This window comes from Rattus norvegicus, chromosome 5, assembly GCF_021556685.1.
Source record: "Rattus norvegicus strain SHRSP/BbbUtx chromosome 5, alternate assembly SHRSP_T2T, whole genome shotgun sequence".
Classification (NCBI taxonomy): domain Eukaryota; kingdom Metazoa; phylum Chordata; class Mammalia; order Rodentia; family Muridae; genus Rattus; species Rattus norvegicus.
In genome coordinates this window covers 159,498,578-159,524,593 of record NC_141538.1, presented here as the reverse complement: position 1 = coordinate 159,524,593, position 26,016 = coordinate 159,498,578, and the positions used below count along the sequence as shown (strand labels likewise).

Sequence of the window (26,016 nt, the reverse complement as noted above, 5' to 3'; positions counted from 1 at the left end):
GGTGAAGCTGGTATTCCCTGACTCCCGGGGAATCTATTTGCTGCTAGAAAACCGCACAGAGATGTTGGGAACTAAGTGTCAGGGGCCCATGGGCCAGCAATGGAGCCAGGACCATTGGGAGGCCCTCCGGCTGAGGACAGTGTCTAGCCTGGGCCAAGAGCTCTGGCTTAGCTTACTGACGAGGGTAGAAGCAGTTGTCTGGGGATGCAGATGGGAGACTTAGGAAGAGGCTCTGTAGGCAAAGGCCTTCTTCATGCTCCCCATGGTGGTGACAGATCAAAGAGACAGTCCTTGGTTCCAAACTGTTTATTGGTTGCTCATTGTGGAAAATGGATGCGGTACCCACTTCTCAGGGTACCTGAGATTAAATACCTTTTCCAGGGAGGAATGTCTGGGAAGGGAAGCTTATTAGCTAAACTCTCAGGGCCTCTAGGTACCTTATTAGCATGGAGAGCTCTGTTCTGGGCCTATGTGACCACAGGTCATGGTTCCTTATGTGAAAACTGTGGCCCATGTCCCAGGCCAGGAATCTGGCAGGGAGCAGGGAGCTGACTTCTGCCTCAGTAGTACCCCAAGTTTCCGGGGACTCAGACCCACTCTACCTGACTGAGTTTCCTGGCACAGTCCACCATGCTACACTAGTCTAGACCTGTCGTGCTAACATTAGGACTGGCCCAGGTTGGCCAGGAGGTAAGACCTACTCAGGCCCCACCCAGGACTTAGCCATGGCCTCCCTTTGGCCCACCCCGCAGCTTTGGCCCACCCAGCAGCTTCTGCACATTCTGGTCCTGTATCCCAGAAGAAGGGAGGCAGTCCCCAGCACAGTGTCTCCTCTCCTGCAGGGTAGAAGCAAGATAGGCAGGGGAAGCCAGTGAGAGGCCTGGTCCACTGGCATAAGGGTTGTTTTCTCTCTCTCTCTCTCTCTCTCTCTCTCTCTCTCTCTCCCTCCCTCCCTCCCTCCCTCCCTCCCTTTCTTTCTTTCAGATTTATTTATAAGTGCACACCAGAAGAGGGCATCAGATCCCATTACTGATGGTTTTGAGCCACCATACTGTTGCTGGGACTTGAACTCAGGACCTCTGGAAGAGCAGTCAGTGCTGTTAACCGCTGAGCCATCTCTCCAGCCCCAAGGGTTGTTTTCACCTCTGAAACCTTGGATGCCTGTTGAAGTGGAAATTTAAGGGCTCATAGGAAAGTCAGTCATGTTGGATGGTGTTTGGGTAAGTCAAACACAGGAAAGAATGTCTCGCTGAAGCAGACACAGGAGAGAGAATGCTCTGCTTAAGCATGTGAAAGGACACGTGATGAAGGCTTCTTTGCTAATGACACACATGTATTGGTTCGCCTTACATGCATAGTTGAGTTGTAATTGTCGGGACTCCATAGAGAGAAATGCACCAAAAACCTTCTGGCGATGTGTTGTGGTTTCTTACAGCTTCCTTGGACTCGGGCTGATTGGATGCACGCACTGAGGCAAGGCACATGGAGGACACGTGATGTTTGGAGGGTATAAATAGGACTCCACAGAGTGACAGAGACAGAGCTTGGCTTGCTGGTACAGCTAGCTGTGCAATGCTTGTGGGCCTCAAGTCTTCGCTGACCTCTGATTTCCTGAGAGAGGCACCGCTGAGAACGTCTCCCGGTGTCTGTCTGGGTCCGCTCTGCTCACTTGGGCCGAGGCTGAAGCCTGGCTGTCTCTGCTAGGCAGTGCTACTGCTGCTCATTCCTGTTTGCTAACCCGACTCTACTGAGCGGGACTGCTGGTGCATCCGTGAAGTGTTTGCGAGTGGATCGAGCTGCTGCTGCTGACCTATGGACTGAACTGTTGAATTCCAGACAACACAGATGGGAGTTACTCCAAAGGTTTTCTAAACAGGTCCACTTCCCCTAAACTCTTTCTTTTCCACGACTTCTGCTGCGTGTGGGGCTACAAGGGAGGTTAAAGCATTTAAGAACCATCATTAAAAACAGGATTTGAGCGGGGTTGGGGATTTAGCTCAGTGGTAGAGCGCTTGCCTAGGAAGCGCAAGGCCCTGGGTTCGGTCCCCAGCTCCAAAAAAAAGAACCAAAAAAAAAAAAAAAAAAAAAAAAAACCAAAAAACAGGATTTGAAAAAAAATTAAAGTTACAACAGGGCCCGTCTGAGAACCCACCCCCATCACCATTTTGTGGGTGCTGCGTCAGAGTGAAGGGCAGGGGTGGGGTGCCTTTTAACTCTGGAGCCTCGTGCCCCATCTCATCACCATGTGAGGGCCCTTCCCAGCTGGTCCTCAGGGTAGAAGTGGGGATCACTAGTACCAGTCTCTACTCAGGATGCTGTCACCATTCAGCCAGGAGCATTCTCTGGGGAGCTGGGGAGCAGGCCGGCTGCCACCTGGTCCTGGTGCCACAACTGTTCTGCAAGGCCATTGAGCACATGGGCTGTGTCAGCCAGCCCAGCCCGCCCATCCAGGGTTCGTCCATCTGCCAGCCGCCGCCCTGGCACACTCTTCACCCGGAACAAGGGCAGTTCCCAGGCCTGCCGGAAGGCTGTGAGGTCCCGCTCCGGCACATCTGTATGCATGTACTGGTCAAACCTATGGGAGGGTTAAGGTGCCAAGCCAAAAGGCTCTGCTCACCACCCCATCAGACCCAGCCTCTCAAGAGACCATACCCAGGGGCTTAGGGGTAGATTCTAGACACCCTTGAATGGAAACCCACAGGTCAGGCCTCACAGGGGGACAGGTACTTTACCAGGAGAACATCCTAGGGGCCACTCAAAGGATACTTGGAACCAATAACTATCTTGACAACCCCGGGGGCTTCACCGGCTACACGGCTCAACTGTCCGGGAAGGTCTTCGAAGGAGGCACGGTCAGTGAAGGAAAAGAGGAAGAGGAAGGCATCCGCTTTCTCTTTACAAGCCTAGGGACAGAGAGGCTGATGGAACACTGCCACGTGGCCATGTAATCACACAGGACAAACAGCACACTGCTACATGGCCACCTAATCACACAGGACTAGAACCCTCTGACTAGCTTCAGGGCCCCAAGAAGAATCAGTAGCAACCCCTCTTTCCCCAGACTGGGACACTGAGCCCCAGAGCAGAGAGTGACTGGGATGTAATACCCGGTGCCAGTCGGAGCCCTGCAGCCTAGCCCGGTTCTCAGGTAACTGACGTTCCAGTCAGGATCCTGTAGAGGATGGGTCTCTAACAACGACCTCCACCCAGAGCCCACCCAGGCCCACCCGCCCAGCTCACCGGCAGTATGTGATCAAACTTCTTGAGGGCAGACTCCCCACAGTCCCAGAATTCAAAACGGAACATAACAACACGGCCGCTGGCCTTCAGCTTGGCTGGCCAAAACACCACAGTGGTCTGAATACCTGTGGGGAATTGGGGTCCACCATTCAGAAGCGGGATGGCGGGGGTGGGGGTAGGGGGGCGGCGGGACTGGGAAGGAGGTAAGAAGAAAAGATACAGCCCCACCTTGTGGGCCACCACGCTGACATGAAAGGCATGGACCCTGACCTGGGAGAATCCTCAGACTCGGGAAATAAAGTCTCCCTCTGCAGTCCTTGGCAGAGCAGGAAGAGTTGGCCCTCGCCAGGAGAAAATAGTCTTGATGCTTGTATAGGGAGATCTCAAAGGTCCTGGGACATATGATGGATCAGAAACATAACTGTGGCACGGGCAGGTCTTGAACCTTTAAACCAACTACACCCGAGGCATGTGGTCACCACTGTCTCCAGTACCAATCCGAACCACATGACTTCCCAAGGAGGAATGGCGTGATTATATACCAACCCCCGCTAATGTCGTCGTCGGGGCTAGGTTCTTGTCCCCATCCCGTAAGGACGCCAAGGGCAGGCTGCGGGTTAAACCCACTCACCAGTGGTCTCATGGTGTACTACAGGCACTTCTAGTCCTGCCAGCTTCGCCACCAGTGCTGTCTTGCCCACGCCACTCTTTCCGGACACAAAGATCTTGTAGCTGGCAGTATCAATGACCACGGAAGGGGGCAGCACCGGGCGTTCCAGCAACCCTGTGGCAAGGAGGGAGCCAGGTAGTTAGGAAGTCCCTTCTGCGCTTGCTCAGACCCTGGGAGAGACACCCTATCTTAAAAGCTAACTAGACAGCATGGTTCTCAGCCTTCAGCTCTGCCCCCAGGGAGGCCCAGGATCCATAGAGATGTTCTAGAATCTCACAGTTGATTTGCTTCTCATTGTCAACTGCTCTGGAGACTTGTTGGTGGCTCGGATAACACAGCTAAAACTCTGGGTGTTGGGGCTGGAGGGATGGCTCAGCGGTTACGAGCACTGACTGCTCTTCCAGAGGTCCTGAGTTCAATTCCCAGCAACCACACGGTGGCTCACAACCATCTATAATGGGATCCGATGCCCTCTTCTGGCCTGCAGGTGTACATACAGATAGAGCACTCATACATACTATAAATAAATCTTAAAAAAGAGAAACAAAACAGCGGGTGCTTTGCTGGCATGCCTGTCTGTATACCACATGTGTGCCTGGTGCCTGCACGCCAGAAGAATGTGCTGGATTTCCTAGGACCAGAGTTATAGACAGTTGTAAGCTACCATGTACGTGTTGGGAACTCCAGCCCCCCGTGCTTTTTTTTTTCTTCAGAGCTGGGGACCGAACCCAGGGCCTTCCGCTTGCTAGGCAAGCGCTCTACCACTGAGCCAAATCCCCAACCCTCTTCCCCTTTTTTTTTCTTAAGTGAGTTATTACAAATCGTGGTCACTGCCATCATTAGCCCAAAACTTCACATGTGAGGGTTCCTCTATTAAGCATTTATTATGTATAATATGTTGTGGGGTGTGTGCGTGTGTGTGTGTGTGTGTGTGCATGTCTGCATGTCACATTACACATGTGAAGTTGTGAGACTTGTTTTCTCCATCCGCCTTATCATGGCTTCTGGGGACCCTGGGCTGCCCACCTTATGCAGCAAGCACTTCATGGCTAAGCCACCTCAATGACCCTCCAAGCACAAAGCTCTTTGTTTTAAAGATTTGTTTGTTTATTTTATACACGGTCGGGCATCAGATCCCACTACAGTTGGTTGCAAGCCGCCGTATGTGGGTGCTGGGAATTGAACTCAGGACCTCCGGAAGAGCAGCCAGTGCTCTTAACCGCTGAGCCATCTCTCCAGCCCCTGTTGCTGTTGATTTTGTTTAAAGATTTCTGGAGGTTTAGCTCAGTGGTAGAGCGCTTGCCTAGCAAGCGCAAGGCCCTGGGTTCGGTCCCCAGCTCTGAAAAAAAGAAGGAAAAAAAAAAAGATTTCTGCACGTATTTTCATGAGTGCCTGCCCTGGTGAATGCATACCACGCTCATGATGGGTGTCTGCAGAGGCCAGACAGAGGGGTTGAATCCCTGCGTTTGGAGAGATAGGCAGTTGTGATCTGCCATGTGGATGCTGGGAATTCAACCCAGGCCCTCTGGAAAGGCAGTACCCTTAACTGCTGAGCTATCCCTCCAGCTCTTCCAGCCCCCCTGCCCCCTTTTAAGTTTGATTTTTAAATATTTAAAAAAATTTTTAGACAGGGCTTCTCTGTGCAGCCTTAGCTGTCCTGGAGCTCACTCTGCAGACGAGGCTGACCCCGAATTCAGAACTCATAGATTGGCCTGCCTCTGCCTCCTAAGTGTTGGGATTAAAGGCATGTGCCACCACCTTCTGGCTTGAAATGTTTTGGGTTTTTTTTGTTTTTTGTTTTTTTTTTGTTTTATTTATTTATTTACTTATTTATTTATTTATTAATTATATATAAGTACACTGTAGCTGTCTTCAGATACACCAGAAGAGGGCATCGGATCTCTTTACAGATGGTTGTGAGCCACCACGTGGTTGCTGGGAACTGAACTCAGGACCTCTGGAAGAGCAGTCGGGTGCTCTTAACCACTGAGCCATCTCTCCAGCCCTGTTTTTTGTTTTTTTTGATACTGTTATTCAATCTGAATTGCTCATACATAAAAATATGGTATTTTACAAGTCCTTCATTAATAGGGAAATATAAGCAAAAGTATTTTCTGCTACTACAAATAAATCCCCCATCCAACTCTTTGGGATCTTTTTAAGTTCTTAAAACCTGCACATAGCTTGGGGATTTAGCTCAGTGGTAGAGCGCTTGCCTAGCAGGCACAAGGCCCTGGGTTTGGTCTCCAGCTCCGAAAAAAAGAAAAGAAAAAAAAAAAAAAAAAAAAAAAGAAAGAAAAGAAAACCTGCACATAGGGGCTGGAGAGATGACTCAGCAGTTAAGAGCATTGGCTGCTCTTCCAGAGTTCAATTACCAGCATCTACATGGTGTCTCACAACCATTCCCTCTTCTGGCCTGCAGGCCTTCATGCAGACAGACCCCTCATATACATGAAATAAATAGAACGTTGGAGAGGCAGGGCATGGTGATGCGTGCCTTTAGTCCCAGCACTCCGAAGGCAGAGCCAGGTGGATCTGAGTTCGAGGCCAGCCTGATCTACAGAGTGAGTTCCAGGACTACACAGAGAAACAGGGAAAATCTGTCTTGAAAAACCAAAACCAAAATGGGCTGGAGAGATGGCTCAGTGGTTAAGAGCACTGACTGGTCTTCTAGAGGTCCTGAGTTCAATTCCCAGAACCCAGATGGTGGCTCACAACCTTCTATGGGATCTGATGCCCTCTTCTGGTTTACAGATATATATGCAGACGAAACATTGATATGCACAAAATAAATAAATCTTAAAAAAAAAAGAAAAACCAAAAATAAAAAAGAAAGAACGAGGGAAAGAAGAGAGAAAAAAGTTGAATAATGGAGTATGCCTTTAATCCCAGCATTTAGAAGATAAAGGCCAGGTGGATCTTTTGAGTTTGAGACTAGCCTGGTCTACATAACAAGTACTGGATACACAATAACGAGTACTGGATACATAGCGAAACCCTGTTGCAAGGTTGCTGTGCAAAGTGCCCAGCAGAGGGCATGACCCTAAGTGAGGACTCAGTCAACAGCATCTCTGGTGACAGTTGCTGTTGGCAGGGATGGGCTGTTTCCATGTTCCTGGCTCTGTTGGCAGAATTAGCTGTAAGGAAATTTGGGAAAGGGGGCCTGAGACTAAAGGTTAGAGGTGCGGCACCTAGGAAACTTCAATGGTGAGAAGTGCTGTGGGGCAGGTCCCACAGATCTGTTTCTGCCGCCCCAGGAAGTGTCAAGAGCACACCGGTGGCACGCGATGAGGTGGGGGTCGGTGCTTACCAAACTCACGCCGGCGATTCTTGCGCAGGATGCAGGCTAAGTACTCCTTGCCCTCGACCGTCTCATGCCAGTCTGGGACAATCACCGAACCGTGCATGGGAAGTCTGGCCATGGTTGAGCACGTTAGCAAAGTAAGGGTGTGTCCGAATACTGGGAGTAGGAGTGGAGAGAGGGGCAACCATTATCCCAAGGCGACCCCCGTGACCTTAATCTCTCTCTGGTTTTCTTTTGGAACCTGGATCCCCCTCCGGAAGGTGAATTTCCATAGCTCTGTTCTTCCTCATTGCTCTGTGGGGAACTAGCCCATCCTTGTCCTGGGAAGGTATTTCCACAAGCCCCCTCTGCCTTATCTCCTTCTGAGGCCCGCTTCGCCTCTACTCCCTCAATTCCGATTCCCGGGACCACCAACCTTCACAGTCCCCGCTAGCAGGGTGACGATCTTTTAAAAGCCCGCCCTTCTTCTGCCCTGCCTGCAGAGCCTGCTTCCGCCAGGCCTAGACGCTGTCCACGAAGCGCATGTGCAGGAATGTTGCCATGGCGACGCAGGCGGAGGAGGGGCTCCTGAATTTAGGCCGGTTTTTTGGGGGTTTTGCAAGGTCTGCAGCTCCTCCCAGGATCTTACTCGGCTTTACCACTGTGAGCTCATATTTTCCTGTCAAACATGATCATCTCCTCAAGGAAAGAGGCTTCCTCAGTTTTCTGCGCCTCTGTTTCCTTTTCTACAAAGTGGACATTATTTCCTTTCTTTTTTCCTTTCCCTTTCTGTCCTTTCCCCTTGCCCCGCCCCCTTTCCTTCCCCCTCCCCCTCCCCTCCTCCTCCTTTCGAGACAGAGTTTCTCTATGTAATAGCCTTGATGGTCCTGAAACTCACTCTGTAGATCAGGCTATCCCTGAATTCACAAAGATTCCCCTGCCTCTGCCTCTCGTAGTGCTGGGATTAAAGGCGTGTGCCACTGTATCTGGTCTTTTATTTATTTATCCACCCTCACAGGGTTCTTTACCACAGTACTGGGCAGCACAGCTCAGCGGGTTTAGTTATTATGCGCCTGTCATCAACACTACAGCCTCATCGATCCTGCTCAGCAGGTCCAGAGTCAGAGACCTCTGGATTGAGGTATCAAGGGACTCTGTATGAGGTCTGAATAAAGAGCCATTTGTCTACTAATAGATTTGTTCATTCCTGTCATTCAACAAGGACCAAGCCCCACGGTGTACCCAGCGTCTGGTTGGTGCTGGGGAGGCAAGGGTGAGCTGGAAGTCCTACCCTGGGACTGGATGCTCCAGCCCGGACCTGTGCAACCCCGAAGATGGCAGTAAATGCGTGTGAGCTGGACAAGATGAGCGAGTGTCTGAGGCACTCTGGGAGGTGTCTGTTATCTTCACCAGCATCTTGAACAGTATCTTCCAGGAGAGCCAGCCACTGTTTTGTAAGGCATGAGTTAAGTAGGCTCTGTGAGGGCCGCTTGCCCTGGAGTCTGAACATTTATCTCTATAATACGCAGTTTTATGTCTTTGCTACTACAGACGAAGAAGCCGGAATCCAGCTAGTCGGTGGAAAAACAGACTCAGAAGCCTGGGTTACCTGACACGTTATCTACCCAGCCAGATTGGGTTCTGGGTTTTCAACACCTCACCCTCGGCACCTAGGAGATGCCAGTGAAGCCAATAGCACCCGGGGTGGGGGGCAGGGAGGGCACAAACCCACAAGAGGCAGACAGAGGTGGGGAAGGGAGGAGCCGTGCAAGAGAGGGTGCTTCACTCACTGGCTTACAGGGTAGCAAGGCAGAAGTACAAGAGGAAGTCATTCCTACAGGACTCTGTGGCCAGAGAGAACCCATTGCGCATGCTCCTGGGTTGAGGTCCCTTCTGTAGTGCTAGGGAACTATCTGCCCAGTCAGGATTGTCCATAGATATTCACAGCTCTCCCCACAGGCCGGGAACGCTTAGATCTGAATTGTCTTTGGGCTTCTAGGCTTCACATTCAGCCTTGCCCAGGTCTGGCTAGTGGGGGACAAGAGTCCGCACATTTAACACATGTATTAGAATGCTGATAGCACCATAAACTGGGGGCTCATACGACAGAGAAGTATTTCCGTGCAGCTGAGACTGAACAGCCAACGTCGATGTGGGGTCCTTCCCTTTTCTGGAGACAAGCTCTCACTATGTACTCCAGATCAGCCTGGTAAACTCCTGATCCTCTTGGGTGCTGGAATTCCAAGTGTAGACCTCCATGGTGGCTTTTGCTGCTCGCCCACCCTCTTTCTTGTTTCAGTCAAACGTACCGACCTGCTATCATGACAACCCTCCAGCAACTGGATAGCTAGTGGATCTCCTGACTGTGGGGGAAAGGAGGTGCAGAGCAGAGAGTATCAGAGAAAAAGGCTCTGAAAGAGGCCGGTGAGGTGACTTAGCTCACCGGACGGTGGGTGTAGGATGTGAGTGGTCTGGCCAGAGGTGGGTGCTGTCAGTCATGGATGGGTGGGGACTCCCTAGTTACAGACAGAGCAAGCAGGGCCTTTCTTCCTGATGTTCCTTCTACCTGGTCTTCTGATAGCTTCTCCACAGTCAGCTCTCAGCTGAGACGAGCCTCTCCTAAGGCCTCCTGGGATCAGTTAGGATATGTGGTAGTAGTTAGTCTCCACAGGTCAGAGCACTCACTGCCAAGTCTGATAATGGCCCGAGTTTGATCCCTGGGGCCCACATAGTGGGAGACAAAATTCCTGAGACCCACATGACAGATCACACATTATCTTTTGACTGTGGCATATGTGCATCTATGAAATACAAACACACACAGACCCAGACACACACAGAAATACACACACACAGATGCACACACAGGCATACACAATACACATGCAGAAACACACAGGCACACACACACACACACACACACACACACACACACACACACACACACTTGAAATAAGAGAGGCTGGAGAGATGGCTTAGCAATGAAGAGTGTTTACTGCTTTGTCAATCTGTCAGAGGGCTGGATCCGAGCACCCACATCTAGTGGCTTACAAACGTGTGTAATCCCAGCTCCAGGGGATCTATCACCCTCTTTTAGCCTCCATAAATATCACACGCACACACATTTAAAAATTAAAATCCTTCTGGAAGAGCCCAGCCCCACGGGCACACCCTCTCTGCTTTGCTGTTTATAGACTCATCTGGCCCTTGCTCCGGACTCCAGGCTCAAGTGTAAAGTCCACAGGGCGGGGTGCCACCTGCTAAGCATCAGACACAATGCACGCGTTGAGCGCAGTGGTGGGTGCTGCTCAGTAACCTCCTCCTCCAGCAGCTCCACTCAGTCACGAGGCTGAGCGCTTTGCTCCCTACACGCCTGCCCACTGTGCTACATGTTCAGCCCAGAATCTTGCACACGCCACACCAGGCAGTGCTCCACTCCTCAGCCACTCCACACTCGCCACATTCCCTGATGTCTTCTCCCCAATACCACCTCCCCCTGGTTCATGCACCCCAGTTTCGGGGCTCAACATCTCATTTCATTATGCAGATCCAGCCTGCCCTTCTCAAGGCTCTAGAAGGACCACATCACTGGCTCACGCTGACAGGCTCTGACAAGGGCTGCTTGATGTACTAGAGCACGTGCCCTGGTTCTACTGGCACTTGCTACCATCCCAGGTGAGGCCCTGATTTCTCCTTCTGAAGCTGGTAAGGGCTGGGGGCGTGGCTTGGTGAGAACCATCTCTGGCAGAGGGCAGGAACTAATTAGAACAAGTCTGCCTTTCCTTTCCTTCTGTTTTTCAGTCAAGGTTTCTTTGTGTAGTCCTGACTGTCCTAGAACTCGCTCTGTAGACCAAGCTGGCTTTGAACTCAGAGATCCACCTGCCTCTGCCTCCTGAGTGCTGGGACCAAAGGCGTGCGACAAAGATGTGGGTACGCGTTTTCATCATCTACAGGGCCTATTCAATGGTAGTGTGTGCTTCAGTGTGCACAGGATCTTGGGTGTAACTGAAGGCCCCAGGGAAGTGGGGGAAGCACCACACACACCACCTCCTGCCTCATTCAGTAGTCTCTGAATCAGTTACTTCAGCTCCATAATTTCCAGGTTAACGTGCCAAGTTTCTTCTTCCTGGTCTTTATTTTTGTTTATTTTTGAGACAGGGACTCCCTAGGTAGCCCTGTCTGTCCTGGAAGTCACTATGTAAACTAGGCTGTCCTTGAATTCAGTGATCCACCAGCCTCAGCTTCTCAAGTGCCCAGTCTCTCCCTCTTTTTTTTTTTAATTTTATTTATGTATATGAGTATGCTATAGCTGTCTTCAGACACACCAGAGAGGGCATCAGATCCCATTACAGATGGTTGTGAGCCACCATGTGGTTGCTGGGAATTGAACTCAGGACCTCTGGAAGAGCAGTGGGTGCTCTTAACTGCTGAGCCATCTCTCCAGCCCCTCTTTTTTTTTTTTAATCTCCTGCTCCCCCCAGCCTTAGGGCTAATATTCAGTGTTGTGGGAGGTTTACTTTAATACCAGGGACTCACAGTAGGAGGGGTCACCTAGTCACAGCCACTCTGCTTCAGGGAGAACTCTTGCACTGAGCGCTTCGGTGCTGAGACCAGACTTTCTCCTCCTACTAGGATTCTGGTTATGAGCGTTCCCTGCCACATAGAATGGACTGTGATTGTAACATTGGTGTGGAACGCTGTCTGCCAAGTGTGAGAGCCATTACTAGCTTAATCAGAGTACCTGAGACTACAGAGGAGACCCCTCCAGATCAGGTCTGCCAACAGTCCCTCACAAGAAAGACCTTCAGCCGAGGTCCCAGCCACCACTCCCTCCTGCACACTCACCCAACTGTACTGATTGTACAAATCTCGCCAAACAGAATATATAGGAGGAAAATTAACTAAGGAGTAGATGTCGTCTCTGCAGCTTTGGGGAGGCAATCCTTTATGCTGGCGTGAGACTCTTCCGTGTTTCCGCTGTCTGGGGTGGGGGTCACTCACACTTTTTTACACATGGACCCAGTGAACTCACTGCTCACTAGCTGGGCTTGAATGGAGTGGTTCCTCTGTTCCGTCGCTACTGGGGTGAAGAAAGGCTCTTGAGGAAGCTGTAAGCCCCACAGGGGTGAGTTTCTTTGGGTTACTAGTGTGTCCTATTGCCTTGGGGTGAGGGTCAGTAAACACTCAAGGATCCCCGGGTCAGTTCCACCCTTTTCATGGGCAGCAGAGCGTGTCTTCCTGTTTCCAGCAGTCCCCATCCTCTCTCCTGCAGCAGGTAGGCAGGCAGGCAGGGTTCCTGGTGAGGAACGTCATGATGCCAGGACGTCTAGGTCTATTAAAGACACCAGTTCTGGCTCTGTGTGTATTGACAGCACCTGTGGCCCACAGCTCAGTTTCAGGGACTTTATCATAGGGGGGACTGGGACAGAGGACGCTAGGACTTGCTGTGTTGGTCTTGTAAGGGTTAGCCTGGGGTTGATGCAGCTGGTTACAGGTTAAGACCGGCTGGAAAGGGAGGAAGCCAGTCAGGGTTTCAAAGGGAAAACAATGGGTAAACTCTTTCTCTTTCCCCACTGCTGTAGAGCAAGCATGCAGATGCACTCAAAGCCTTTCCTAGGGTTCCCCCAAGTGGCCGCTGCGAGTAATCACATCTATTCAAGAGTTGAAAGGGCATGGAGATCTTATTTCTAATCTTCTGGTGAACCAGCTGTCACCCTTCCCTCCCCTGCCACCCATCAGTCCCCACTCAAGCACTCCCAGCAATGGAGCAATCACACCCGCCCACACACACATCCACTACCAATACTTAAGATGGGCTTATAACAGCAAAGGGGAGCTCCCTATGGGGAGGATGTGGATTCGAGGGGCGGCCCCAGGTATGCATGGCAGCCCTATAGCAAGGCCAGCCTGCTGGGTGGCCCAGAACCAAGGGTACTCTAGCCCACTGCTTTTAGGGACCTTTTTCAGATTCCCAGAATATAAAGGTTCAGGCTGGCGACCTGGGCTGGTGCATCTGCTCGCTTTCTCTCCCTCCCTCCCTTTCCCTCTCTTGTAACTTACACTGAAGTGAAGGCAGCCACCCTGGCTGGAGTACTACATGGGCCACGAACACCACACTAGGCCACTTCCTCTACTGCTCCAGTGCATCCTGATGCTGTAGGGCAGAAACAACTACACCACAGCTGGTGAGCCCTACACCCAGGGTATCTAAATCCTATCTGCCCGTCCTCACCCCTGCTCAGGTCAGTTACGGTGCAAAGGCTGTCCTGGCCCTCTCTACAACTCTCACCTCCCTTGGGTTTCCACCTCAGGGTGAGACTGAGGATCTGCAATGTAAAGTCCTTCAGGCAAGGTGAGGACAGGGACAGCACTCCCACTCAGCAAACCACCTTGTTGACCACCCTCTTTCCTCCCACTGCCCTCCACCCCAGGGATCCCCCCCTCTTCTTTCCTGTACTAATAGGACAGTTAAGACAATTCAGTCTGTTGTTTTATTTGTTAAATTGCTAAAAAGTCATCGGGGAAAACATTAACAAAATGAAACTGACAGATTTAAATATCCATGGAATCCATTTTCATTCCTACACTGTGATGTGCCTAAAATGACTATTGGAGTGCGCCGCCGCCGGCACCCCTGGTTGTATGGGAAACATCACTCACAGCACCAGCTTTGCCAGGGCACGGTGGGTGCACGCTGACGGGAGCCCTGGTTGGTAGGAGGGGGCAGAGCGAGCAGAGTGGAGCCAGAGGTTGGCTTTCATTCCCAAGGATGGGGGCAGCAAGAGGCCACCTGCAGACGACAGCAGAGCTGTCTCTGAGGCCAGGCTTCCTCACCCTGGACTCCTTCAGATCCTCCCCGCTGTCGTCTGTGCTGGTGAGACCACAGATAATGCAAACAGAGTGCATCACCATGCCAGAGTCACCATGAGGACAAGGACAGACAGATGGACAGACTGAAGGGGAAGGGAGAAAGCAAAGCAGAAGGAACTTAAGACAAATGAAGGGAGGGTCCCCTTGCTCCACCGCAGCAGCTTCCTGTCTTTCCAAGTTGAGCCTCCTGCAGTGCTGCCCTGCCCTGCCCTGCCCTCTCCTCTCCTCAGGGAGTGCCAAGACCACTCCTCCACAGTTGATGGTTTCAGTGCTGGCCAGAGCTCAAACATTAAAATCAGAAGGCAGGGATGGCGGAGTCCTCATCCCAGGCAAGGAAGAAAGGCAGAAACAGGAGTGAAAACGAATGTTCTCTGCTGCACAGTGTGGCATGCATGAACAGGAAGCTCTTTCAGGAGCAGAGCAGCGTCCAGAACTCTCACAGGAGGCCAACAAAATGGCTGACGTTAATATGACCGAGGGCTCTCAAAGGCACACTTGCAGGAATGGAAAGGGTTAAAGCTTCAAGTAGAAACAAGATGTATTTTAAATACTTAAATACTGATAAATATTTTCTTTAGGTGCTCCTGAGGGTTCAAACAAAATATTTTGTCTCATGTCTCTTGGTGAATTTTAAGACAAAATTGGTATCGTGTCAAAAGGGTCGTGGTTAAATCTGAACTGATGGTGGTGTGGGGATGCTGAGCTCTGCTGAGATACTGGAAGTCGTAGTAAACGCTCAGCCTCATGAGGCTGAGGAGACCACCATCTCCACTGCTGAGCTGCTTCCCACAGCAACATCTACAGGGCTCAGGGACCACCAAGTCCCACAGGGCTGGGTGCAAGCGAGACTTGATCTGTTTTCTCGGGAGGGACTGGAGACCCCTTGCTCTCAGCAGTGCCCCAGGACCCCAGAGTGCAGAGGAACCCATCGCTTCCCATCGCCTACTATTTCTCCTGCCTGTCTACTTGGGAAAAGTCGAAGAATCAACAGTTGACAACCAGCTTAGGAAGGCCACAGGGAAAGAGAAAGACTACAAAGTAGAGATTCTGAATTTTCAGGTGTCCTCATAGTTGATGTTTAAGTAGAGACCAAGTCCACAGGCGCCATCCACACGCAAACACCACAAAGAGGGTTCAGCAATGAATGCTAGGCTGCTTATGTGCTGGCCTCATCTCTTGAGTCAAGACCCCACAGATCGAACAGTCTCGGCCAAAGGACTGGCGGCAGCAACAGAGCAGGGAGCTGGAGTGGTGGGGCACGCAGGAAGTAGGCACGGGGGTGATCCCCTGGGAGCAGCTCCAGAGTGCATACCCCTCCTCTAGAGCCAGCCCTTTCTGGGGCTTCGAGACTGGGGCGTGCGTGCGTGCGTGTGTGTGTGTGTGTGTGTGTGCGCGCGTGTGCTCTTGCCAAGATCACTACAGCAAAGCTAACAGCTGGGAGCAGACTGACACACTTGTCTGTCGGTCGGATAGGTGGAGTGCTGGCCATGAGCTAGGCCAAGCTGCAGCAGCCCTGTGCCTGGGAGATGCTGCCGGGGGTGGGGTGATGCTGCTGCTGCTGCTGTTGTTGTTTCAAGTTCTGTTTTAAAGGCAAAATAAAAATCCTTTACCCACTGATGAGAAACCACCAAAACCAGAGTTGCATTGTCATTTGAAATAATCTTACTTTGATTTTTCCTGTGTCCAGGCTGTGGCTTAGAGACCACTAATTTATAGCTTTCTCTATAAAAAACAACAACAAAACAAACAAACCACTGTCCTGGTTTGGGGGACACAGGGACAAGACGACATGAAGGACGGAGCTACCCCCGGGTCAGTGTGTATCTCCAACGTCAAGGACATGATACTCAGGCCAGTCACTTGTCAACAGCACAGCACACAGGGTGGTATCACAAGTGACAGGCAGAGGCAGGAGGATCTGTGAGGTACGTAGTGAGATCTGCCTTGGAAAAAAATAAAAGGTGTCTTTTGATGCTTCACAGATTTTGTTAAAATGATCCTGGCATCTTAATTTTACTTTGTTTTGTTGAGAGTCTCATCATTATCCAGGCTTCCTAAACCTGAAACCATCCCGCCTCTGCCCTGAGTGCTAGGGTCACAGATGTAGACCAGCACACTGCGTGGGTCGATCCCAACGGGCCCTGAGGGTGCCAGGAAGGCTCTAAAATGTCTGAATTCTGTGGACACTGGAGCTTTGTCAGAGAGGAAGAAGTGAGAAAGTTCTGGTGCTTTAAACGAGCAAACAAAAAAAGGCCAAATGCCCCAAATAGAACAAAAAAAATTCAACAAAACATCCCAAACCAAACCACAGAAGGACAGGGAGCAGCCTACAGACAGGACAGACCTCTCAGGACCCAGTTCTAAAAGGAAAACAAGTATGGTTTGGCAACTTGCAACCAAACACGATTGTCAGAAAATCCCCTAATCAGACACTGAGTGTTTGCTGAGACACATAGAAAGGACCCAAAAAGACCATGGACAGGCAGGAGGCAGACGGAGGGATGGCGGCTCTATGCACATTGTTTCAGCACGACTCCAGCACGTGGGAAAGTGTTTCTTGTTGGGCGACTTCTCTGGATCACAGAGGGCAGAAGGGACCAGGCACAGGGTGCTTCTCCAGAGCCATCACGGGTCCTGACTCTGATCCTACAGCATCTGAAGCCTCTTCCTTGGTGTCCTGTCGAGGCCATGGTTTCTGGCTCCGAGAAGGCCATGGAAAGATCACAGGGGCTCTTCAGCTTCTTGTGGGAAGTTACCGCTGTCTGTCCCCTTACTTCCTGCTCTAGTTACCAGCAGAGTAGAAAAGACCAGCATTGCCTCCACTAAGACTGAAACAGCTGATCTGAACCAGGAGGAAGATCTCGCCTTTATTTGTAAACAGAGTTGGCTATATAATATATCTGTATATATATAATCTTTTCCTTAGTGGGGATTTAATCCCAGCCTGGAGCAAGTTAGGCATGGAATTGGAGTTTTGGTTTGTGGGAGTCATGTTGTTTTCCCAAGTCTCAGTCCAAATGTTTGCACACTGCAAAATTCCAAATTAAAAGACACAGAAAGGGAAGGGGTGTTGAACACATTATCTCTTTGCTCGCACAAAGTACAAGGCGTTGGTTTTTGGATAGTACTTCACATTCTGCTTCTTGTCCATGAGCCCTCCAAATATGATGAGCTCTCCTCGGCCCTGTACCACTGTGTGCAGGCTGGTTTCAGGAGGTCCAACCACAGAACTGCTAGTAAATACTTTCCACTTGACCCGGCCCTTCTCCTTGGTGTCTTTAATGTCCAGCACATACATCTGCATGGGTTTGCAGTTCATACTCTGGTACAAGGGCTTGCCAACATTGAGGGACTGTGGAGGGTGGTGGCCCAGGCGGCGAGCAATGGGGGGTAAGGAATGACCATCTCCTTGGGCTGGTCCTGGGCGGGGGATGGGTACTGTTTCTCCACTGCTCAGACTCTGACTCCCAGGGGAGCTTGGAGAAGACCCAAGAGGAGGACTTAGTGCTGCTGAGGCTGAGGGGCCTTTGGATGACATTGCTTTGATGGCTTCCAAACTCCGACGCAGGGCACCAGGAGATACAGCCCCGGCAAGGGCACTGGCCACATGCGGTGGGGTGTGAACACCATTGGTCTGTTCAGGAGGGTGTCTTACACTCCCCGCAACTGTCCTGCTGTCTGTACTGTCCACACGACTGCTAGTGGATGCAGACTTCAGGTCCCAATTCACATCAATAGAGCTTAACCTCAGGTCCTTCTGATCTGGTAAAGACCCTCGCCGGGGGACTAGAGAAAGCCCTACTTTTAGGTCATACCCGTCAGAGGCAGATGGAGTGCTTGGAGATACCACCTGCACAGGGCTGTCTAAGGAAGCACCCCCGACAGCTGCTGTCCCTGGAGACAAATTTCCACCATTGAGGATGGGAGAGCCATCTCCTCTGGCTGGGGAGAGGCTCCCTTCCCGGGAACCTGAGGGAGTCTGCCTTTGAGCCCTGGGCCTCAGTGTTCCCCAGCGGCCATTAACACAAGGAGCTTCATCCATACTCCTCACTGGGGACTGGGAGCGGTACTCTCGGGTCTCAGGAACCAGGGCTGGAGGAGTGGCACTGATAGGTGATGGGCGAGAGTTCAAACTGGGGCTGAGGGGCGCTCTCCCGCTGGGCGCCTGGCTGAAGACCACCACACACTGTCCCACCTGGAAGAGAAAGGACTCGTGCTCACAGCCCTGCCCTTAGCTCTGATCTTTCATGCAACTGTCAGACTTCCTAACACAGCCACTGGGAACCGGCAGGTGTTGCAGGCCTGCTCCATGGAGAGGAAAGTAACAGTCATGGTGGCTAGGAAGGCAGGTAGACGAGAACGGCTGTTGCTAAGTGTGAGGTTATCAGTTATGGCTGTGGAGCAGGGACATATGTTTGAGGGACCTTGGGGAGCAGGCCGCAGACAAATAGATCCTTAAAGCTAGAAAGTAAAATGATGTTCTCCTACCAAGCAGCTCGTGGACGTGGGAAATACTAACAGAGTATGTGACTCCAAACTCTTTTGCTACTTCTGTAAAGATTTCTCCTGAAGTTTAACAAATTAATTCAGTTTTGTAGTTTAGGGCCTTTCCTGCTGGCTGCTCATTCCCTACTTACCCGGCAGGCTGGATGACACCATAGTTCCGGGGCACCATGGTCTTCGTTTTCTACCTTAAGTGGCTGCCAGGCCCAGGGACCCGGGTGCATGTGCAGCAGCCAGGCATCTTTGAACAGCTGTGAGAGAAGGACCAAGAACAGAACTTGGGGTAGGCACATGCTCCAGCACACACAACTACTGTCTCTCGCTCACAACTGCTTTATACCCATCCACCCACCCACCCATCCACTCAGCCACCCACCCACCCATCCACTCAGCCACCCATCTACTTAGCCACCCTTCCCCCCATCCACTCAGCCACCCACCCACCCATCGATCTATTCACCCATCCATCCATCTACCCATTCACCAACCACCCATCCATTCATCCTCCTACCCATGCATGCATCAATTCACCCATCCATCCATCCATCCACTCACCCATCCATCCATCTATCATGTGACAGAGCCACTGTCTTAAGGCTGTGGTGCCTGGTATAAAGTGTGCGTGTGGGCTTGGCAGGGTGGACATCCTAACCCTCAGGTGCTCATTCAGCTATGACTTCTGCCTCCATTCATTCATTCATGGCTGCTGACTGCCCTGGCCTATGGAACTGTTCTTGTGACCCTTGTGCCAACTGCAACTGGGGTGTGTGTGTGTGTGTGTGTGTGTATGTGTGTGTGTGTGTGTGTGAGAAAGAGAGAGAGAGAGAGTTGTTATTCCACTGTCCCCCTCCCCAAACAAATCATATTGGAAAACCTTAGAGCTTAAAGAAAAAACAGGAATAGAAAGAACTGAGAAATGAATATTTAATAAACCAATGTTTCTTAAATATTTCTCTTCCTTTATTTTATTTTATTTTTAGATTTATTTATTTTATGTATGTGAGTACACTGTAGACACTTCAGGCACACCAGAAGAGCCATTGAATCTCATTTCAGATGGTTGTGAGCCACCATGTGTTTGCTGGGATTTGAACTCAGGACCTCTGAAAAAGCAGTCAGTGCTCTTAACCGCTGAGCCATCTCTCCAGCCCTCTTAAGAACTTCTCAACACCCCCCTCCAAAAAAAAAAAAAAAAAAAAGATGGAGAAGAAGGCAGAAAATATAAAAGCTGTCTATTCAAAGCCAGCATGGTGTAGGAGGATTCTGCCTGACTGAGCAAGCAGGACAAGCACACTTCCAGACTTAACAGCTCGACCAAGCAGCACTGCAATACTCACAGCGTTGGGACCGCCACAGCCACCAAGGATCAGGATGGTTGCATCATCTATAACAATCTGGGGAGACAAACAAAGTTAAAATAAATCTACAGAGACCCAGGATCCTGACTTCCCACGACGTACACAACATCAGGCCCAGCTCCCAAGTGAGTATCCCAGCTGCAGTCTCTACTCAACTCATGTACTTCCTTCCATCCCTTTGAACTCACGACCCTAGGACACCTTCTTCCTTGAAAAAGTATCCATGCAAGTATGCTAACCACAGCAATGCAGAATTCTCTTACTAAAACCCCCAGAGGCCACTGTAGGTAACACAGCACAATAGAAACTGTACACACACACACACACACACACACACACTCTCTCTCTCTCTCTCTCTCTCTCTCTCTCTCTCTCTCTCTCTCTCTCTGGCTCACTGCACAGGGACCTCACCTCACTCAGTACACACTCCACAAAGATACTACAGTGCTTGCTCAATAGTTAAACTCTTTAGCACCTGAGACTGGCCACCTCGGGGGTGAGGGCTGGGGCCAGAGATGTTCGGCTTGGACCACGCCCACTGCTCCAGGTCAAGGACCCAGACTTCATTGCTCCTGTGAGGTAAGAACACAGTCAGAAGGAAGTTGTGAGTTCGAGAGAGCACAGTTCTGGCTGAGAGTTTCTGGCCTGTGCCCAGCTGGTAGACTTCCACCATTTTCACACATACAGCCTGTCTGGGCTGGAGGAGTCTTCAGAGACGGTTTCCTCAGAGTTCAGGGCCTTCAGAAGAAGAAAGACCTCTGCAGCCTAAACAAGAAACTTTGTTTTCTGTACCTTTGTGTCCTCTCTTATGCTGCTGTTCTACAGAACTGACAGAAAGCAGGCATGGTAGCACACACCTTTGATTCCAGTGTGCAGAGGCAGAGGCAGGAGGATCTCTGAGTAAAAGGCCAGTGTGGTGTACAGAAAATTCCAGGGCAGTAAGGCTACACAGAGAAACCCTGTCTCTGCAAAACCAAACCAAACCAAACCAAACCAAACCAAACCAAACCAAACCAAAAAAACTCCCCACAAAAAAACGGAGGGGTGGGGAGAGGGCAGGCACTAGAGGGGGCAGTTCTATTACAATGGCTTCTCAGTACACAGTCAGCACTGAATGTCCTGACACCTTTCAACTTTTGTTTCTCTGTGGCCATAAAGTCTGAGCTGAGCACAGCCACACTTTGGATCCAAAGAACAAGTCTGTCAGTGGCAGTAGGAGGCGGCTCCTGGTCAAGTGATGGCCTTCTAAAACCAAAACCACAAGAAAGAAAAATAGCTCTGAAGGCATCTTTCATTGTGCAAGAGCTTAAAAGGCTCTGTTGATGAGGACAAAGAGTACTTCACAGAGGCCAATAAAGCTGCAGGCTCATCAGGAACCAGCTGCTATCTCCACAAGGTAGCAGCGATGGGCGATGGGCATGGTGTCACACTCCAACAGTCCCAGGCAGAGGCAGGAGGATCACAGTGAATTTGTCACTAGCCTGGTCTACATAAATCCCAGGCTGGTCAGAGACCCTGTGTCAAAACACCAACTCCCCCTGCAAGGAAAGGGGCAGGGTGACCTTGGCATGGCTGTCCCGTGAGAGAGAGAGAGAGAGAGAGAGAGAGCGCGCGCGCGCGCGCGAGCGAGCACGGGAGCACTAGCGAAGCAAAGCAAAGCAAGCACGCACATACTCTTAAATTTAAACCCTAAGCCCCCTCTCTCTATAGCGCAGTTCCTCTTGTTTTTCTCCATAAATATTTTGTATTTAATTTACATTTTTGTTTTTGTATTGCTTTGCTTTAAAAAAAACAAAAACAAAAAAACAGATTCTCATATACCCCAGGCTGGCCTCAAACTTGCTACATAGCCGAGGATGGCCCTCAACTCCTCCATAACTATTTTAAACGAAGCTGGTGGGTCCTGTCACAGGGCAAGCCTGGGTCTGCAACAACTCACTTATTTCTTTTTTTTCCTTTGAGGCAGGCTTTCTTTATGTAACCCTGACTGGCCTTGAACTCACAGAGATCCACCTGCCTCTGCCTCCAGGGTGCTGGGATTAAAGGGGTGTGCCACCATGACCAGCTACAATGATTTTCTTGATAGATCGTCAACCTCCCACTATATTCAGGGCATACAGGACACTCCTGTGGCACCCATTCATGCCAATGATACAGATGGACTTGCTGTCCTGACTCTAACACAGGACAGGCAGTGATACAGAAGGCGGTGGCTGGGGAACAGCCTACCTGATAGTTTCCTCTTTTTTTTTTTTTTTTAAATATTTATTTTATTTATATGAGTACACTGTCGCTGTCTTCAGACACACCAGAAGAGGACATCAGATCCCATTACAGATGGTTGTGAGCCACCATGTGATTGCTGGGAATTGAACTCAGGACCTCTGGAAGAGTAGCCAGTGCTCTTAACCCCTGAGCCATCTCTCCAGCCCTAGTTTCCTCTTTCTAATCCACTTTCCCAATCTCCTATCCCATTTGGAGAGTCCACAATTTCTACCCATCCTGTGAATATACCTTTTCCCTTCTTCTGAAGGGTCTGAGCTGGGCAATGAAACATCCTGCTTCTTGAAAGATGGCCTTCTATAGGCACAGAACAAGAAAGAGCCTTCACAAGAACTTGATCCCACTGTTTTAAACAGAAAGAAATTCTTGTGGCTGAAGAGATGGCTCAGCGGTTAAGAGCACTGGCTGCCCTTCCAGAGGTCCTGAGTTCAATTCCCAGCACCACATGGTGGCTCACAGCCATCTGTAATGGGATCCAGTGCCCTCTTCTGGCCTACAGATGCGTATGCAGCACTCATACATTAAATAAATAGAAATGAAAAAAGAAAGTCTTCTTTTTTTGGAGCTGGGGACCGAACCCAGGGCCTTGCGCTTCCTAGGCAAGCGCTCTACCACTGAGCTAAATCCCCAACCCCGAAAAAAGAAAGTCTTAATGCTGAGCTTATGGAGCAAATATTTTAGCCACTGACACGGATGGGGGGACTGAAGAACTAATGCTGGGGTGAGGTAAGTGATGGGCTCAGGAGAACTGTGTCAGGCCTGTGCCTTCTTCACCTTTCTGCCCTGTTATGAACAGGAGTCTCTACCTTCTTGTTAGCATGAAGCAAGTTGGAAATACTTACATCTGCCGGGATCCTAAGGAGCCACCGAAGACAATCATTTTGTCACCTATCACACAGGAGGAATGGCCAGCCATAGGAGGAGGCCCGTGTGTGGTGACAATGCAGTTCCACCTAATGGAAAGCAGGGGAAGGAAGCAGAAGTCAGAACCGCCTGCTCCATCTTCAATGTGTAAGGTGTGATCCACTAGGGACACAGTCTTCCACCCTCCCAGCTGACACGGACAGGACAAGGCTGGGGGCAAAGCACAGGGTATTCACAACTTTCCCACGAGCTTCCTTCTCCAAGTTACATCCACGTCAAGATCACAATGTGGCCACAAACAGGTAAGGAAGAGTTGAAGACCATCATAGGACAAGATTTGCCTTGGTGGCTCCCTCAGCCTGGTTTGCTGAGGACGTTCTGTCATTTTATCTGACTGATGGTTACTGTCATTAGGACAGACATGTCTAGGGCCTGGAGAGATGGCTCAGCAGTCAAGAGCACTGGCTGGCTGCTCTTCCAGAGAAGACCTGGGTTCATTTCCCATCACCCACATGGTGACTCACAACTGTCTGTAACTGCATCCCAGGGTACCTGATACCCTCACACAGACACATGCAGGCAAAACAAAACAAACTCAGGAGGCAGAGGAAGGAGGACCTCTGTGAATCTGAGGGCAGCTGGGTCTGCACAGTGAGTTCTAGGACAGTCAAGGAAATGTTGAGAGACCTCTTCAAAAAAACGAAACTAAACAAAAACAAAAAAAGACAGACATGTCTGAGAAACAGCCTGAAACTGTGGCAGCATCGTGCTCCTGTGTTCCCAGAGGAGAGCTGCAGAAGCTGGAGCCTCCTTCTCCAACCAGAGCTCCTCCTCTCCTCCTCCTCCTCCTCCTCCTCCTCCTCCTCCTCCTCCTCCTCCTCCTCCTCCTCCTCTTCCTCCTCCTCCTCCTCCTCCTCCTTCTCCCACCAGAGCTCCTCCCCTCCTCCTCTTCTTCCTCCTCCTCCCCTCCTCCTCCTGGTGTGTGTGTGTGTGTGTGTGTGTGTGTTAGATCCTTTGGAGCAGAGTACTGGGAAGTAAGCTTTGGTCCTCTGTAAGACCAGAAGCATTCTTAGCCACCTCTCCAGCCCCTCCGAGAGGTTCTTGACACAGAAATAAAGAATCCACTGATTTAAAGCCCATTTGGGGGGAAGCAAGACAGCCTGGTGGGCTAAGGCCCTTGTCCCCGAGCCTGAACGTGATCTCTAGGATTCACAAGGTTAGAAGAGAGAAATGGCTGCAGATAGTCTCTGCCCTTCACACACACCCAAAATAACTAAAATACAACACAATGAAGCCATTTCTTCCAGACACAGAACAGGTTATCTGTGGGGCTTACCAGTTTTTAGATGGTGAGTATGTGTGAATTTCATCAAAGAATCTCTCTGGTTGGTGTAAGGGATAGGGACTTGGCCTTGTCCAGCCACCAAATAGCACTAGCAAGTCCTTGTACACGACCAGAGTGGCCCCAGCTTTGGGGGAAGGATAGGACCCTAGGAGAAAGCAACAGCACGGGTTAGACTGAGGAGCATACCCACAGATCACCTTTCCTTGGAAGGATGAGAAGGGGGCAATCAATGTCTGTCACCCAGCAGAAGGGTAAGGGGGAAAAGCTCAGTTTTCAGGTCTACGGGACCCATTACTGACTCATACATCTTCATACCCAGCACAGAGAGGTACTCAGTTTTCTTGGGAAAGTGCAGTGCAAGGACGCCCATCTCAAAAGGTCCCAACTTACCTTGGCTCACCTTACATATGGAGCTACAATGGCCCACAGTTAGTGGGATCTTTTATAGGCTAGTGAGAATGTTGGGTAATAGAGGAACCTCACCTCAAGTCTCACGGTCACAGAAAGAATGGTGAGCACTACAAACCATCTGTGTGGCTGTGCTGCGGTGTCTGGGAGGTATACTGAGTTACTTTCAACTTACAACAGGTTCAGTGAGATACAACCCTGTCATAACTTAGTCTAAGGGCAGTCTCAACTCCACACCGAGTTTGAGACCAGCATGGGCTCCATGATGCCCTATCTAAAAGAAAAAGCAAAGAAAGAAATGGCTCGTGTTGAGATGACACATCTCTCATAGACAGACATACCTTTCCAGAGTTTTTTGTTTTGATATGAGCATTATTATCGCCCCTAACCCCTACTGGTATCTCATTGTTAGTGTGGTCAAAGTAATCTGTCCCAATATCTATGGGTCAGAAAATACTGGAATATTAAAAAACAAAACTACCAGGCAGATAAGAGGACCAGGGTTCAATTTCCAGAAATGACATGGCAGGTCACAACATGTAACTCCAGTTTCAGGGGACCTGATGCCCTCTTCTGGACTCCATGGGCATCAGGCACACATATGGAACACAGATACACGTGCCAGCAAAACACTCAAGCGCATAAAAGAAAATTTTAAATTTATTATGTTTTTGTTTTTGTTTTTTTGAGACAGGGTTTCTTTGTGTAGCCCTGGCTGGCCTCAAACTCAGAGATCCGCTTGCCTCTGCCTCCCGAGTACTGGGAGCAAAGGTATGAGCAAACATCGTTCAGCAATTTTTTCTTTTACACTATTAAGAAAGGGTCTCATGTGGCCCAGGATGTTCTCAGAGTTGCTATGTAGCTAAGTATGACACTGAACTTCTGACAGGTGCAATTGACCATGCCTAGTCTATGGGCTGCTGGGGAAGGTACCTAGGGTTCCCTTTGACACACAGCACACCAACTAAGACATATCCCCAGCCCACAATCTGTTTTCAGTCCGTAACTGCTTCTAGTTGAATAATTTCCCTTCCCTAGGGAAGGCTGCTTAGCTCAACTAGAGAAATCTAACAATTCATTGTATTTTAATGATCTAGTTCAGAGTTATTGTACTCCAAAATGACTCATTCTGTGAAATACAAAACAAAGTTTCATACCCTTGAAACTCACTTGGAACTTATGGGTAAAATGA

At 50.2% G+C, this 26,016-nt stretch overlaps 2 protein-coding genes across 12 annotated transcripts in view; both read right to left on the bottom strand.

The window, feature by feature from the left end:
* Positions 1 to 291: 291 nt before the first annotated feature.
* On the bottom strand, positions 292 to 7,729 carry Cplane2 (ciliogenesis and planar polarity effector complex subunit 2). Of its 11 annotated transcripts, XR_015620037.1 has the most exons (8): positions 7,630 to 7,729; positions 7,221 to 7,370; positions 3,872 to 4,024; positions 3,241 to 3,365; positions 2,767 to 2,903; positions 2,298 to 2,575; positions 1,005 to 1,822; positions 292 to 836 (listed from the first exon to the last, which is right to left on the bottom strand). XR_015620037.1 is itself a non-coding variant. In XM_087550732.1 (7 exons), exons 2-6 carry the CDS (start codon positions 7,330 to 7,332, stop codon positions 2,326 to 2,328), a joined length of 777 nt encoding a protein of 258 aa, XP_087406858.1. In that variant the 5' UTR covers positions 7,333 to 7,370; positions 7,630 to 7,729; the 3' UTR covers positions 292 to 1,822; positions 2,298 to 2,325.
* A 5,941-nt stretch (positions 7,730 to 13,670) lies between these two features.
* Positions 13,671 to 26,016, bottom strand: part of Fbxo42 (F-box protein 42) — a 58,279-nt gene continuing 45,933 nt past the window's right edge. The window contains 6 exon segments of the mRNA NM_001395590.1: positions 13,671 to 18,258; positions 18,701 to 18,817; positions 19,904 to 19,960; positions 20,400 to 20,496; positions 23,050 to 23,160; positions 24,408 to 24,561. Of these exon segments, the coding sequence (NP_001382519.1) occupies positions 17,143 to 18,258; positions 18,701 to 18,817; positions 19,904 to 19,960; positions 20,400 to 20,496; positions 23,050 to 23,160; positions 24,408 to 24,561 (1,652 nt within the window). The 3' untranslated portion in view covers positions 13,671 to 17,142.

Excerpts from the sequence above, each read along its gene's own strand:
- Cplane2 (XM_087550731.1), bottom strand. The coding sequence starts at position 7,332 with ATGGCCAGACTTCCCATGCACGGTTCGGTGATTGTCCCAGACTGGCAT. Across the intron at positions 2,904-3,240 it reads AGTTTGATCACATACTGCCG|GCTTGTAAAGAGAAAGCGGA; the intron begins GTGAGCTGGGCG and ends CTCTGTCCCTAG. Across the intron at positions 2,576-2,766 it reads AAGATAGTTATTGGTTCCAA|GTTTGACCAGTACATGCATA; the intron begins GTATCCTTTGAG and ends ACCCTCCCATAG.